Source organism: Dipteris shenzhenensis, chromosome 2 (assembly GCF_047967505.1).
Source record: "Dipteris shenzhenensis isolate YYH24624 ecotype China chromosome 2, Dip_SZ_1.0, whole genome shotgun sequence".
In the NCBI taxonomy this organism is placed as follows: Eukaryota; Viridiplantae; Streptophyta; class Polypodiopsida; order Gleicheniales; family Dipteridaceae; genus Dipteris; species Dipteris shenzhenensis.
The window spans coordinates 46,935,251-46,947,908 of NC_141597.1; the positions used below are offsets into that span (position 1 = coordinate 46,935,251).

A 12,658-nucleotide genomic window follows, 5' to 3' on the forward strand; every position below is an offset into this window, starting at 1 on the left:
AATGTAGGTACAAATGTTTTAGTTGAGCATTTGTGTTTGCAACTCTAATTAACAAGATCACTCACATTCCCTAAGGGTTGTCTATACAATAAAATCGAATCAAGTTGGCTAAGAATGCCCTTGCAGCATCGGCAGTGATTCCCCTTTCCTTGCATCCAAGAACCATAGCAAAGCGTTTTGCCTCACTATCTTTCAATGGCCCCATTTTGGCAATTTTTCCTAGCATGCATTCTTCCTCTTCATTCAATGTAACATGTTGAGCATGCACCATACTTCTTGTAGTAGGACAAGTCCCTCTCACTCTAGTTTTGGTTATAGGTGAAGTAATACCTTTCTCTGTGTCTTTTTTTGAACTACGAGTAGACATATGAGATTCGACATTCATCCTTTCAAGAACTTCTTTGTTTTTTTCTTTGAATTCAAGGATCACTGGTTGAAAATAATAGAACATATCATGCCCTTCGACAATCGGAGCTTGACCAAATCTGTTAGAAGAGATGGCACTGCGCACATCTACTGCATCATCTAGCATCTGTAGGTACGGTAATAACTCATGAAGCAAAATAGAATCACCACAATCTATATCAAATTTTGTAGGGAAAATGCAATTTTCTGCTGGATTAACACAACCCGTGTAAGGCGAAACATCAATGAACACTGTTCTTGCTGGTTTGCATTCCTCTTTAAAACAACACCACACTCTCATTAATGGTTTAAACTCCGCTTCCACATTCATCCTATTTGGTCGAATGATTCTACTCTTTGTATGCTTGTGGCATGCCATCGCACCGCAAACCATGAAGAAATGTAACTTTCTGTTAACATGATGCTCCAAAGTGTCCAGCATGTGTTGCACCATGCCCTTTTCTCCTCCAGTGGACCAAATGCCAACATGGTAGTGATCAAGCAACCATTGTAGAAACTCTAAACACCCAGGATGGAGAACAAGCCAATGCTTCCCATTGTGCAAGCTCATATGTTTATTTGACTTTGAAAAACAATGCTCGAGCAATAACCCTTTCAAATCTATTATCACTGCTAGTCTTATTTTTGTTATCACCTCTTTTGACATTATTTCTGAGCGTGACATTATGTCTTCTCCTTTACCTTCTAAGATTTCTTCCTACACCTTGGCTTCATACAATGACATTGCATCTTCTCCTTTACCTTCTAAGCTTGCATTCACATTTGTCAATGGAACATTAACTGCAGACATTGCATCCTCAACATTTTCAATCAACCATGTTGAGCTTGGAACTTGCATGCTAATGTTCAAATTAGGCACATAATGAATCATTGGATCAGGTGTCACATGTACAGGCAATGCTTCTAGCGATGTGAAATTGAGATGGCCAATATCTGTTGATAAACAAGGAAATGAAATTCATAAGTAGAAACAAACTGAAGATTGAGATGGAAAACCAAATTGTCAAACTTTAGGTTGTGTGCTCTCAATGCAATTTGTTTGTGTGAAAGCATTCATGTTTTTCTTTTTCAAAACAAAATTGGAATACTAAAAAAAAGAAAGCATTCATGTTCATATGCTTAGTATACCCCCTAAAGTTGTTGAATCTATACCCTTTCAAGTTATTTTAATCCCCAAAATTACATATCCTTACAATGCCAAAAACCTTTGCATAATAGATAGAGTGGAGTCCAACATTATCTAGCATTGCCCGAGTGTTCCCACTAAGAAAATATTTGGCCAAGCAGCCAAAACATATTTGAGCATTCATATGAAGTAAATAAGGATAGAAACAACAATTTACACTAATTCATTCATCATGATCAAGACTCAACACACTTTTTAACATTTATGAACTCATAAATAAATTTGGATGTGTATCACACTCCGAAGGTATTACAACATGCAAACACATCTTTTCATGAAATATAGAAAATTAAACATATTCAAGAATACATATGAATGTTTGAATTATGGCAATGAGATAGAAGAAATTTCCAAGAAATATTAAAAGATCTTTGGAACAAAATTAATACATCATATGGAGAATATAGCAAGATAACATATGGAAAACACGAACACCATACAAAAGGACAATTTCAAGGACCTGTTGCTTCCTCTTCTATTTCCCAAAACTTTGAAGCGTGTTTTTGTAAATGCTCACGCTGCTCTTCATTGAAGGGTTGAAGCTCTTTTTGTCCTGGTATGGTATCAATTTCTTTATCCCCTCCACCTTCAATTGTATCATCTTCTTTTGGCACCCCCTCTATTGCCAATATTGGTTCTTGCAAGCCAGCCCATTGTCGAATTTCATGATTACTGTAAGCGTACGTGCAACATATACTTTCAACCTTTGCCAACTCCTCATAAGTCTCAACAACTGAAACAACACACCTCTTACAAGAAAGAGACTCTATTGCAGCAAGCCCCTCAGAGAACAAGTCCAATACATACTCATCTTCTCGACAGAAACCCATGATCATGTCTTTCATGATACTTGAACGTTTTCTTTTCAAGGACAATTCAATGTCAAATTCATCATCATCATCCTCGTCATCATCATCCTCATCACCTGATTCTTCTGCACCACTTGATTTTTCATATTTTTCATCTGCAACATATATTGATGGCTTACATTGTGCATTGGTATAGCGCTCAATATCATTGAAATGCTTTTCCTTGCTTACCAATACATAGGCAATTAAGCCATCCATAGATCCAGTGACAAATATATCTGCAGTTTCAAAATTAAGGCAACCGAAGTGTATTTTATATTGTCCGCATGTCTTATTTAATGCATTCTTCAAACATGATACATGGTCCATGGTCAAGAACACCACAAGAAGGAATTGCACTGGGGGAGAAGCGATTGTCATCAAGCTTTTCAACAAACACTCAAAGCGATCCTCATTCCAATTTCTACTTCTGCTTGGTCCATACATTACATCCAAAAAGGCAACCCCTATTGCCATTGGCTCTTGGTACACATTATGTATAAATTCCATTCCCTCCATGTTTGAACCGACTGTGTAGAACCTCCAAGGCTGGGTGGAATTCAGTCCATGACTTGCACCTTCACTTTGTCCCATAATCCACCTCAGATACCCCTTTGCAGCATCAGGCAATGGTGGAGTTTCCTTGCCCTGTTGAGGCTTCACTTTTAACCATGAGTCAGAGCAACCACGAATCCGATGATACAATTCTGGAGTAATTTTAAATTGTAATCTACACTCATCCCAATTTTTTAACATTAAAGAAGGCCGTTCTACGGATATAAACATATAAAGTTCTTCTTGTAGTGCAGCATCTCTCTTGCAAAAGTTTTGCTTGCTTGGTTTAAGGGATGTCCAAAAAGAACCCAGGGGCTAGCAGGGTAGAAGCATGATAAGGTGGTATAGTAGATACCACATTTTGCAATGGTAGCTAACACTACTAACCTCCACAAAGAAAAAAAGGAGCATCAAGCATTCACAAAAACCCTATGATATGACTATTGGTAGAAAGAGATGATGAAGCACCTTCATATAAGCTATTAAGCACCAAATTTAGACTTTATATGATAAAATAATTGTTTGAATTGAGCATCTAGTAGCAACATATCCCAAACATAGGTATCAAGTCCACGGTATCATGCTTCTACCTAATAAGAATAGGTGTATATCTTTGAAATGGATTCTTGAGAGGTATATGTGTTTTTGTGTGTGCCAACATGCTAATCCATAGAAATAGAGAACCCTTCCATTCCAAAAGGATAGTATTTTGAAGAAATTTCTCCCTGAACACCTTGCTCCATGTTCCAAATATGAAATCCTCTTATGATGGACCTATACTTAATGGTAGAGCACCATACTATGAATTTACAACCTTCACCACTGCCAATTTTTCCATATACTTCTTTATGCTCAGATGTGTCCATTGGCATAGTGAGCATTTGTCTCACGTTATTGAGACCCTCAATGATCATATCAGAGTTAGTATTATCATCAACACAACATTGCATCCTAGTTTCTTGATTGAATCTTTTTTCCTATTAGTGTTTTTATTCACTAGGCAAAAGACGTGATAGGTGATAGACTTTCAGGCCTAGTCTAACAAAGATGGCTTCATAAACTTCCATATTAACAATACCCATTATTACTAGAGTCACTACATGTACATCTTTGAAGTTTGTCTAGAGTATTTTCCCTTATCACAAACAAATGGACCTTTTAAAATGGTCTACCATTTTCACTATATGTATCCCTCTACCAAGCCCATTGTAGATCTTTGCATCCACAATGAATAGTTGGACAGAGGGTTTAGTTTTTTTGCTGGTTGCACTTACATACCCACCAATCATACTTGGTCTCTTGCCTTTTGCACCTTTCTTGCCCAACATCCTAGTGCTCTTGCTTTCCATTATTTGATTTAAAGCACAATGTCAAAACAAGTAGAGTAGAACACAAATGTAAACCCTACATCACAACAAGAATATGTAGTGACTTTTTCCATCTTTTAGGGACAATGTTGAAAATATACATATCATAACTGATTCACAAATCCTTCAAACTTAACTTTTGTTATGAAAATTGGAATTATCCCATTGAGTTAAGTCTTTAGTATTTAGTTGAGTGAGATCTAACCTTTTTATCATGCAACTAATGCATAGGTGCTTATTGTTCATAGTGATGCATGTGTGCTCCTAACTACTTCTCAATCTTTTCTACTCTGAACTTCCTCTTGTCCATTGTTCATTCATAGAGAAATGCTTTTTTGCTTGCAAGACCATGAGCTTCCCATGCTACGGACTGATGTATCCTTTCTTTGATACCACTGCAATGGGAAATGCTTACAAAACTTGCAAATCCTTGAAAATACAACAAGCACTATACAAAAATATGCACAAACTTTCAAAACTCACAAATAGGAGAGACAAAACAAGCGTGATGGGTGCAATATCCTCTCATAGGATTGGTTCTCTTCTTCCCCCTCCTATGTGTTTGAAATTTTCATTGATTGAATAGCTTCCAAGTAAAAATTCATACAAGGTTCATGCACAACTTCCCGATGTATAAATTAGGATAAAGCTCCACAAGCCACTAATTCCAAAATAGCTTGCTTTTTTTTTTAATAAATAAGTTTTATTTTCCCATTAAGTTAATATAGTTAGGCTAAGTCTCTAATGTAAGATACAACCTGCAATGATAATATGGGTCGAGAGTCCATCCATACATCAATGCATCCTCTATGTCGAGTGTCGCGAACACCCATCATGGAGACCTCATGGCAGAAATACTGTCAGCAAGCAGCATCTCGGGTGAGACAATTGGTGCCACCAAGCGATCTCCAGATATATGAGCAGTCTGAATCAAGGAAGGGAAGGTGCTACCTTCCTCTTGAGCACCAAGCAATGCTCTAGATCTTTGCTCTGCTGAACCTGTAGGAGCCTTTACCATAGTTGGCACAAGCTGAAACGCGTCGAGGTAGAGCTACAAAATCTGAGGTGAGTCTGCCAAGTCACCCTCCTCCATCCACCTCACATCTAGTGTAGGATAATTCTTTAACTTCACCATATAGTGACGGGAAACTCTACCTTTCACTTTTCTTTCCATATGTGCCAAAATCTGTTCCGGAACCAAGATTTCATCCAACTCTTCCACCTCGGGCTGATCCTCATGCAGCAGGTCAGCAGGCACATCACCTTGGAAAGGCTTCAATAAACTCACATGAAAGGCATCGTGTATGGTCCAAGTGGCAGGTAGCTTCAGCCTGTAAGCTACATCATTAATGCTTTCAAAAACCTGAAAAGGACCATAATACCGCATCTTCAGGTTTGTGTACACTTTCATCTTGCCTTTCATCTTCCTGAGTCGTGCTTTTTGAAAATGTAGTAGCACCCAATCGCCCTCTTTCAAGAGTAACTCATGGCGATGCTTATCGGCCACCCGTTTGTGCTTCTCTTGGCTTTTCTGGAGGGCTATTTTGACCTTCTGGTAAGCAACATCCAAACTTTCCACAAATCTATCCGCTTTAAAAATCTTCTCTTTCGTATGTTGAATGGGAGGTACCTTCCGTTCTTTTGTCACAATTTCAAAGGGGGCTTTCCCCATGGATGAGTGTACAGTGTTGTTGTATGCAAACTCAACAAGTGGGAAAAATAGCTCCCATTTCGATTGCTGATCTGAAACATAGCATTTGAGAAGATCAAGGGCAGTGGAATTGGCTTCTTCAGACTGCCCATCAGACTGAGGATGGAAAGAGGATGAGAAATTCAGCGTGGTACTCATATTCTCAAAGATACCTCTCCAGAAAAGACTTGTCATCTGCAGGTCTCTATCACTGACAATTGATTGAGGCATCCCGTGATGTTTAAACACATGAGACATAAAGAGTCTCGCCATCTGGTCTACTGTAATTTTCTTTCTGATGGGAATGAAGTGGGCCCGCTTGTTGAATCTGCAAATAATGGTCCATATCCCATCATGTCCAGATGGTGTATGAGGAAGATCAAAGATAAAATCCATGGCAATGCTCTGCCAAGGTGGATCAAAAATAGGTAGAGGCTGCAGTAGTCCAGACGGCTTCTGCCTGTCATATTTCATCTTTTGGCAGTGATGCATGTCCTGACATATGCCTCGACATCTTTCCTCAATGATGGCCAAAAGAAATAGTGCTCCATAGCTTTGATGGTGGCATCAATGCCTCTTTGTCCTGCATAGGGTGGAGCATGACTCTCCGTCAACACTTTGGGCCTCAAGTGTTTCGTGACACGTTAAATATGTACATGAGAATTTGTAACATATTAGTCTACTTCATACCTGCATCATTGGATTTGCACTTACACACCAAAATATGGCAAATCATGCTCGCCAAATGCCATCGCCCAATCATATATTCTTCCCTTGAATTCACAAAATCAATAATACTGAAATATTTCAAGCATAGATTAATCTTGGAGTCAATCACCCTAATTAATCATGCATGCGTAAAATTGCACGGATGGTGTACACATGCTACATGGTGGTTCACACAATACCACACACACATGCAGTTATAGATGTATATCCATCCATGTAGGATACCACATGCATCACTACAAATAGCAAGCACACATACATTAGCTAACACAACAAAAATGATGGATCCCGCACAACTAAATACTCAAGGATTAAATTAATAGATTCCAATTCTTATAACAGCTTTTCATCTTGCAAACTAATTTTGGAATTAGAGGATGAAAGTCAAAGGCTGGGCACTTCATCCTCCACTGACATCGTTTATGAAACCAATCCTAATGGAATGTAACATTGAAGGGCTAACGTTTGATTTTCAGCCTTCACCAATATTGGTTTCAAAATTGATCTTGGTGTAGGTTGTAAAGCTAATCCTTAGGCCTTGATTCTTTGGTTCCATCATAATTGGTTTCAAAACCAATCATCTAGCATTTGCCTTTCATTCTCTGGTTCTACCAAGATTAGTTTTCAAACTGATCTGGGTGAAGGATAAAGGCTAAATATTTTGCTTTCATTCCCTAGATGTACTGAGATCTGGTCTTAAAACTGATCTAAAGGGAGTATAAGAAAGAAAGTTTATTAAAGTCTTCGGAAGACCGATGGGTCTATGAGACCATGAAAATCCTGATACAATGAGCTATGGTAGTGGAGCTACTAAACGAGAATCCATACCGATGCGAAAAATGCAAAAATGCAGAATGGGAGTACTAAGTCCTAAGTACAACATAGTCATGTTGATGGTCGACTATATATCAATCTCAGCATCATCATCAATATCATCATCATCCCCAGCAACAGCAAGATATCAGGATGGATGAGGCAGTGGAGGCATGAAGTAGGCAATAGAGTGCTGTCGGCCACTCAAATGTGCGGTCCTGGCACGTCTCTTGGTCGTAGCTCTGCATCTAACCAGGGCTACTCTGAGCCCCATCGATCGGGCTCTGACTCTCGGGCTCTGATTCTAAACAAGGAGGGGATGTCTCCAAGTGTGATCTGTGTGTCGACCCTCTGTCTGAGCTGTCGGGTCACGGGCTTCGGGTCACAGTGATTACCAACGCATCTGGGGTGGCACCTAAGATTCCATCGCAGTGGCTTGCAATCAATATGGATGGTACCCCAAGCTCCAGCCACCACGGTGGCTCAAACTTTATAATTTATAAGATTCGTGGCATTTGGCATTTTACTACATTGCTCTCATCTGCCCCTTCTCTACTACTTTGCTCCACATGCCTCCTCTAGATCTTTTGTAGACTTTCAACCAAGATAAAAATTTGGTTCCAAAAAACATGATGCAATAAGAGTCTTTTGCGGAAAAACTAGGAGCTTCTTAATATTCTTATTCTTAATTTTAAGATTGACATGGCATTCATAAGAATGACCATGTGTCCCCCTCTTTAGCATGCTCAATGGCTCCTCTTGTGTGGCCTCTCTTCCATGGTATGCTTGATTCATCCTATTGTAGATGGGTGAGGGTGCTACTCATTAAAAAAGGCAGAGATTGCGTGTTACTTGAGAGCCACGAACGAGAGAAGAGACTTTGCTCTAGAGCCTGTGGTGAAAACGCAGAGAATGCCTCCAGACCATATGGAAAGCAACTCTGTAGGTTGAGGAGAAGCGCTAGAGCAAGATGGAGAAAAGAAGAAGCTAGCCTCTGATATCAACTTCATGTCAAGAGAATGTCAAGATGAGGATAGATTGTGTTGAAGACATATTGCAATAATATTATGAGAATCAACTTCATCATGTCAAGACCCATTCATCATGGTGATGCTGATGACGGTAGCAAACACGGCATCTCATGCACAAATTTTGTGTGGCGGGGCCGATCCTATAGAGATCAACTACGAGACCGCCATAACTCAATTCAAGAGCACGCCTAACTACACCATACCCCTAGCCAAAACATTGTAAGCAACTATTATGCAATAGTGCAAAACCTTGGGCAGCAATCCGTCATTTGGCCAAATGAAATCATCATAGAAATTCACACCGACATGCTTGAAGTATGCATTCAACACCAGCAACAACGAGGGTGGTTTTTGGATGTTGGCACCAAGTTTCTTTATAAGTTGTGGAGGCCCTTTAACTCCTAGCACTCATTTGAAGCAAATAAATGCCAGTTAAAAGACATTGGCAATGGTCATATCTCTCTCTCTCTCTTTCTCTCTCTCTCTCTCTCTCTCTCTCTCTCTCTCTCTCTCTCTCTCTCTCTCTCTCTCTCTCTCTCTCTCTCTCTCTCTCTCTCTCTCTCTCTCTTTGACAATCGCCTCTTTGGACCCATCCAAGCTTCCTTTGATACTGCAAAATTTGCAAACTCTTCTGAGCCCCATTAAATTCTTGATTTTTGCAACTATGCCACTCTCGCTGACTCAGGCCTCTCATTCATGAATTTTTTGAATGTTTGGTCTTTTACACTCCCGAAGCATAATACCCAAAGACTATCAAATAATGAAAACACAGAGTCATGCTCATAGATAGAATGAATTGTGTTTATTAATTGAATGTCTGCCCATTACATAGGCTTGTAGGTGATGGTTGATTGAGGTGTGATGATTCACATCAGACGGTGTGTGTGTGTGTGTGTGTGTGTGTGTGTGTGTGTGTGTGTGTGTGTGTAACTAAGACCTTTATCAGATATTAGTTTCAATACTCCCCCTTAAGACTGATAAGGTCTTAAGAGTAATAGAGTGTGAAACTTTATTCAATTGAGATGCACCCCCCATTCGTGGTGCTTCGCATGATTAGCTATATGCTATAAAATTTACAATCATGAAATGCATCTACCTTGGCTCCAAAGTCACTTGAATTATTAACAGCATGAAGATCTTTGTTTTCCTCTTTCTTCCTCTTGCTTGATCTTTAGCATTCAGTGTTTTCTTTTCTTGAGCTTGTCCATTAATTCTCCCCCTCAAGTGAGATATAAGAAAGAAAGGGATGTCTCTGTCTTGATCTGCTTGGTGGTCCGATTGATCTATCTTTGTTCTGACTTCATCAAGATCATCATCTAAAGCATGGTCGATATGATCAACCTCGTGTGAAAAAATATTTTATTCATGTTTAAAAGGAAAAGCTAAAAATAAAATATACATGCGTGTTGCACAATCAAGGCCATGTAAACACATATAGGCATGTCGATATTTACTTCTATTCTTTTATTAGGGAAGAGCTATCATGTTGCATCCAAGGGGAGAGTGAGCCAAAATTTGAGTGTTAGTGTGTATATGTCTCCTAAGTTTTGAGTGTTTATGTGTGAATGCATGCATGCATGTGTTTGTGTGAGGGGAATAGTCATAAGAGAGAATCCATGTGTGTGTGTGAGGGGAATAGTCACAAGAGAGAATCTATTTGTGTATGAGAGAGAAAGAGTTTGTAATAAGGATGTGTGCATGCTATATGCATTTGCTAGTGTCATTTTGGGAAGACACTTAAGTGAGAGAGAGAACACATGGGTGCGTGATGAAGACATAAATAGTATATGTGCACTAAGAGAGAGAGAGAGAGAGAGAGAGGGAGAGAGAGAGAGGGGGGGGGAGGGGGGGCATGTATTGCGTGAATTATTTGCCTTTTGATCAACATCACATGGCCACTCATTTCATTGAATTGTTGAATACATTGAGCAAAGAACCAAGCGAAGCACTGCCTATGGTGGAAACTTTAAATTTTATTTCTTGAATTTAAATACATTTTAAGATCTCACCTTGAGACCTAGCAAAGCGGGTCTCTAACCCATTGTAGATGGGTCATTCTACTCGTATTAACTTAGAATAAAAAGCTTTGTCTACATTAGGTCATGTTATGCCTTGTTGTTCTTTTACTACATTGCCGGTCTCATAAGTGACTCTAGCAAGCCCAATAGCAAAGAAACCCCAATAATTGCATATGAGAGAGAATGGAAAGCCTACAACTAGATGTAAACAAAAGAGGGTATGTTGCCAATGTATTGAGGACAAAAGTGTAAGATAATCTTATGTATTTGTGTAGTGACTTTGGTTGATTAGAAAGTATATTAAGAAGAAACCAGGGTAGAAAAGTATTTCCCAAATAAGCTTCTAAAAAAGGAGCATAGGGCAAAGAATTAGAGGGTCATGGTCATGAAGAGTAAAGGGTGATGGTCGTGACCTTGAATTACTAGCTTGATGGCCTTGCTTGGCAAGTCATGTTGAAGTAGTTGTATTAGAAAAAATTTGGACACCAGATGGGGGCCATGTGTGGCCTGATGGCTGGGCGGCTTCAGATAGAGTTGGCACACTACCAACTAGGCTACATGCAAGTGCGGGAAGGCATCCCATGACTGACCGCACTGAGGGTAGATGGAGCATTTCCTGAGGTAGCCCTCTCTCGGGTTGCGGGGCTCATTTGGAGCCCCAGATGATCCCGGATGGCTCTGGGCCGAATGGTAATCGTAGGTGAGTTGCTCTATTCTATGCCACGGTTCTATCATGTGGTCGGTGGCCTATTTTGGGACCAACCTCCAGTCGGCCGTTTTGGAGGGACTGGGTTGCAGTCACCCAATTGGGTCTAACCGACTATGACTGGTGGCTATATAAGAGCAAGCCCGTGAAGCCCATTATCATCATTGGCTACAGCAACCCTCATGTTGAGCCGCAAGATCTTTTTTCAACAATGTATCGCTCTTCTCTTTGACGTAGACCAGCTTGCTGAGATTATGGCCTCCGCTGATCTCTTGGATCGACGGTGTTCGGATGGTTCCTCTTCAATGGTTGGAGGTTCTCTGCCGTCCAAAAGCTGCTTTACCCACTTCGGGAATGGCCATTGTCGTTGTGGTTCTGCAGGCTCTTCTTCCTCTTCTTTATATTGAATCCTCCCAAGCATGGTTGGGGGAGTTCGGTTTGCTGTTGCTGGTTGTACTACTGGATGGATATCCTGGTCCTGGTTGTCTGGGAAGGAAGCATCCTCCTCCAATTGATGCCGCTGTTCTGAGAAGATCACATCGCGACTTACTATTACCTTCTTGGTAATAGGATTATAGAGACGGTAACCGTTCGCCTCTTCACTATAGCCCAAGAAAATACACTTTCGGCTCTTCGGTTCCCATTTGGTCCTGTTAGCATCAGGGACATGCACAAAACAGTCACATCCAAAGACTCTGAAATGTGCAGCTGAAGGTTTCTTACCAGAAAAGGCCTATAGTGGAGTCATCCCACAGCCTTCGCGTAGCTATGATTCTGAATGTAAACTGCCGTGTTACATGCTTCAGCCCAGAAAGTCTTTGGCAAATCTTTCCCTTTCATCATACTCCTGCCCATTTCACAGATGATGCGCATCTTGCGCTCTGCTACTCCATTTTGCTATGATGTATGTGGCGGAGGTTTCTACCTCTTGATCCTGTGACTTTTGCAGTAACTAACGAATTCACTTGATGTGAACTCACCACCTTTGTCTGATCTCAACTTCTTCACCTTCCTTCCCGTTTCTTTCTCGACCATTACATGCCATTCTTTGAACTTATTAAAAGCCTCATCTTTAGTCTTCAAGAAGTATATCCATATCCTTCTACTGTAGTCGTCGATCAGCATCATGAAGTAGTAGGAACCACCCAAAGCTTCCATCTCCATCTTTCAACAGAGGTTCGTGTGAACGAGCTCTAGAGGAGCCTTTGCCCTGCTGGCCTCTTTAGGAAAGGGCTGCCGATGTTGCTTACCCTTCATTCAAGCTTCACATACATCGGGCAGATCTGTAA

General features: G+C 40.3%; 1 protein-coding gene across 1 annotated transcript; it reads right to left on the reverse strand.

Annotated features, from left to right (window-relative positions):
* Positions 1 to 5,433: 5,433 nt before the first annotated feature.
* On the reverse strand, positions 5,434 to 6,060 carry LOC147904863 (uncharacterized). Its single transcript, XM_087392543.1, has one exon. It carries the CDS (start codon positions 6,052 to 6,054, stop codon positions 5,434 to 5,436), a length of 621 nt encoding a protein of 206 aa, XP_087248669.1. The 5' UTR covers positions 6,055 to 6,060.
* Positions 6,061 to 12,658: the final 6,598 nt, after the last annotated feature.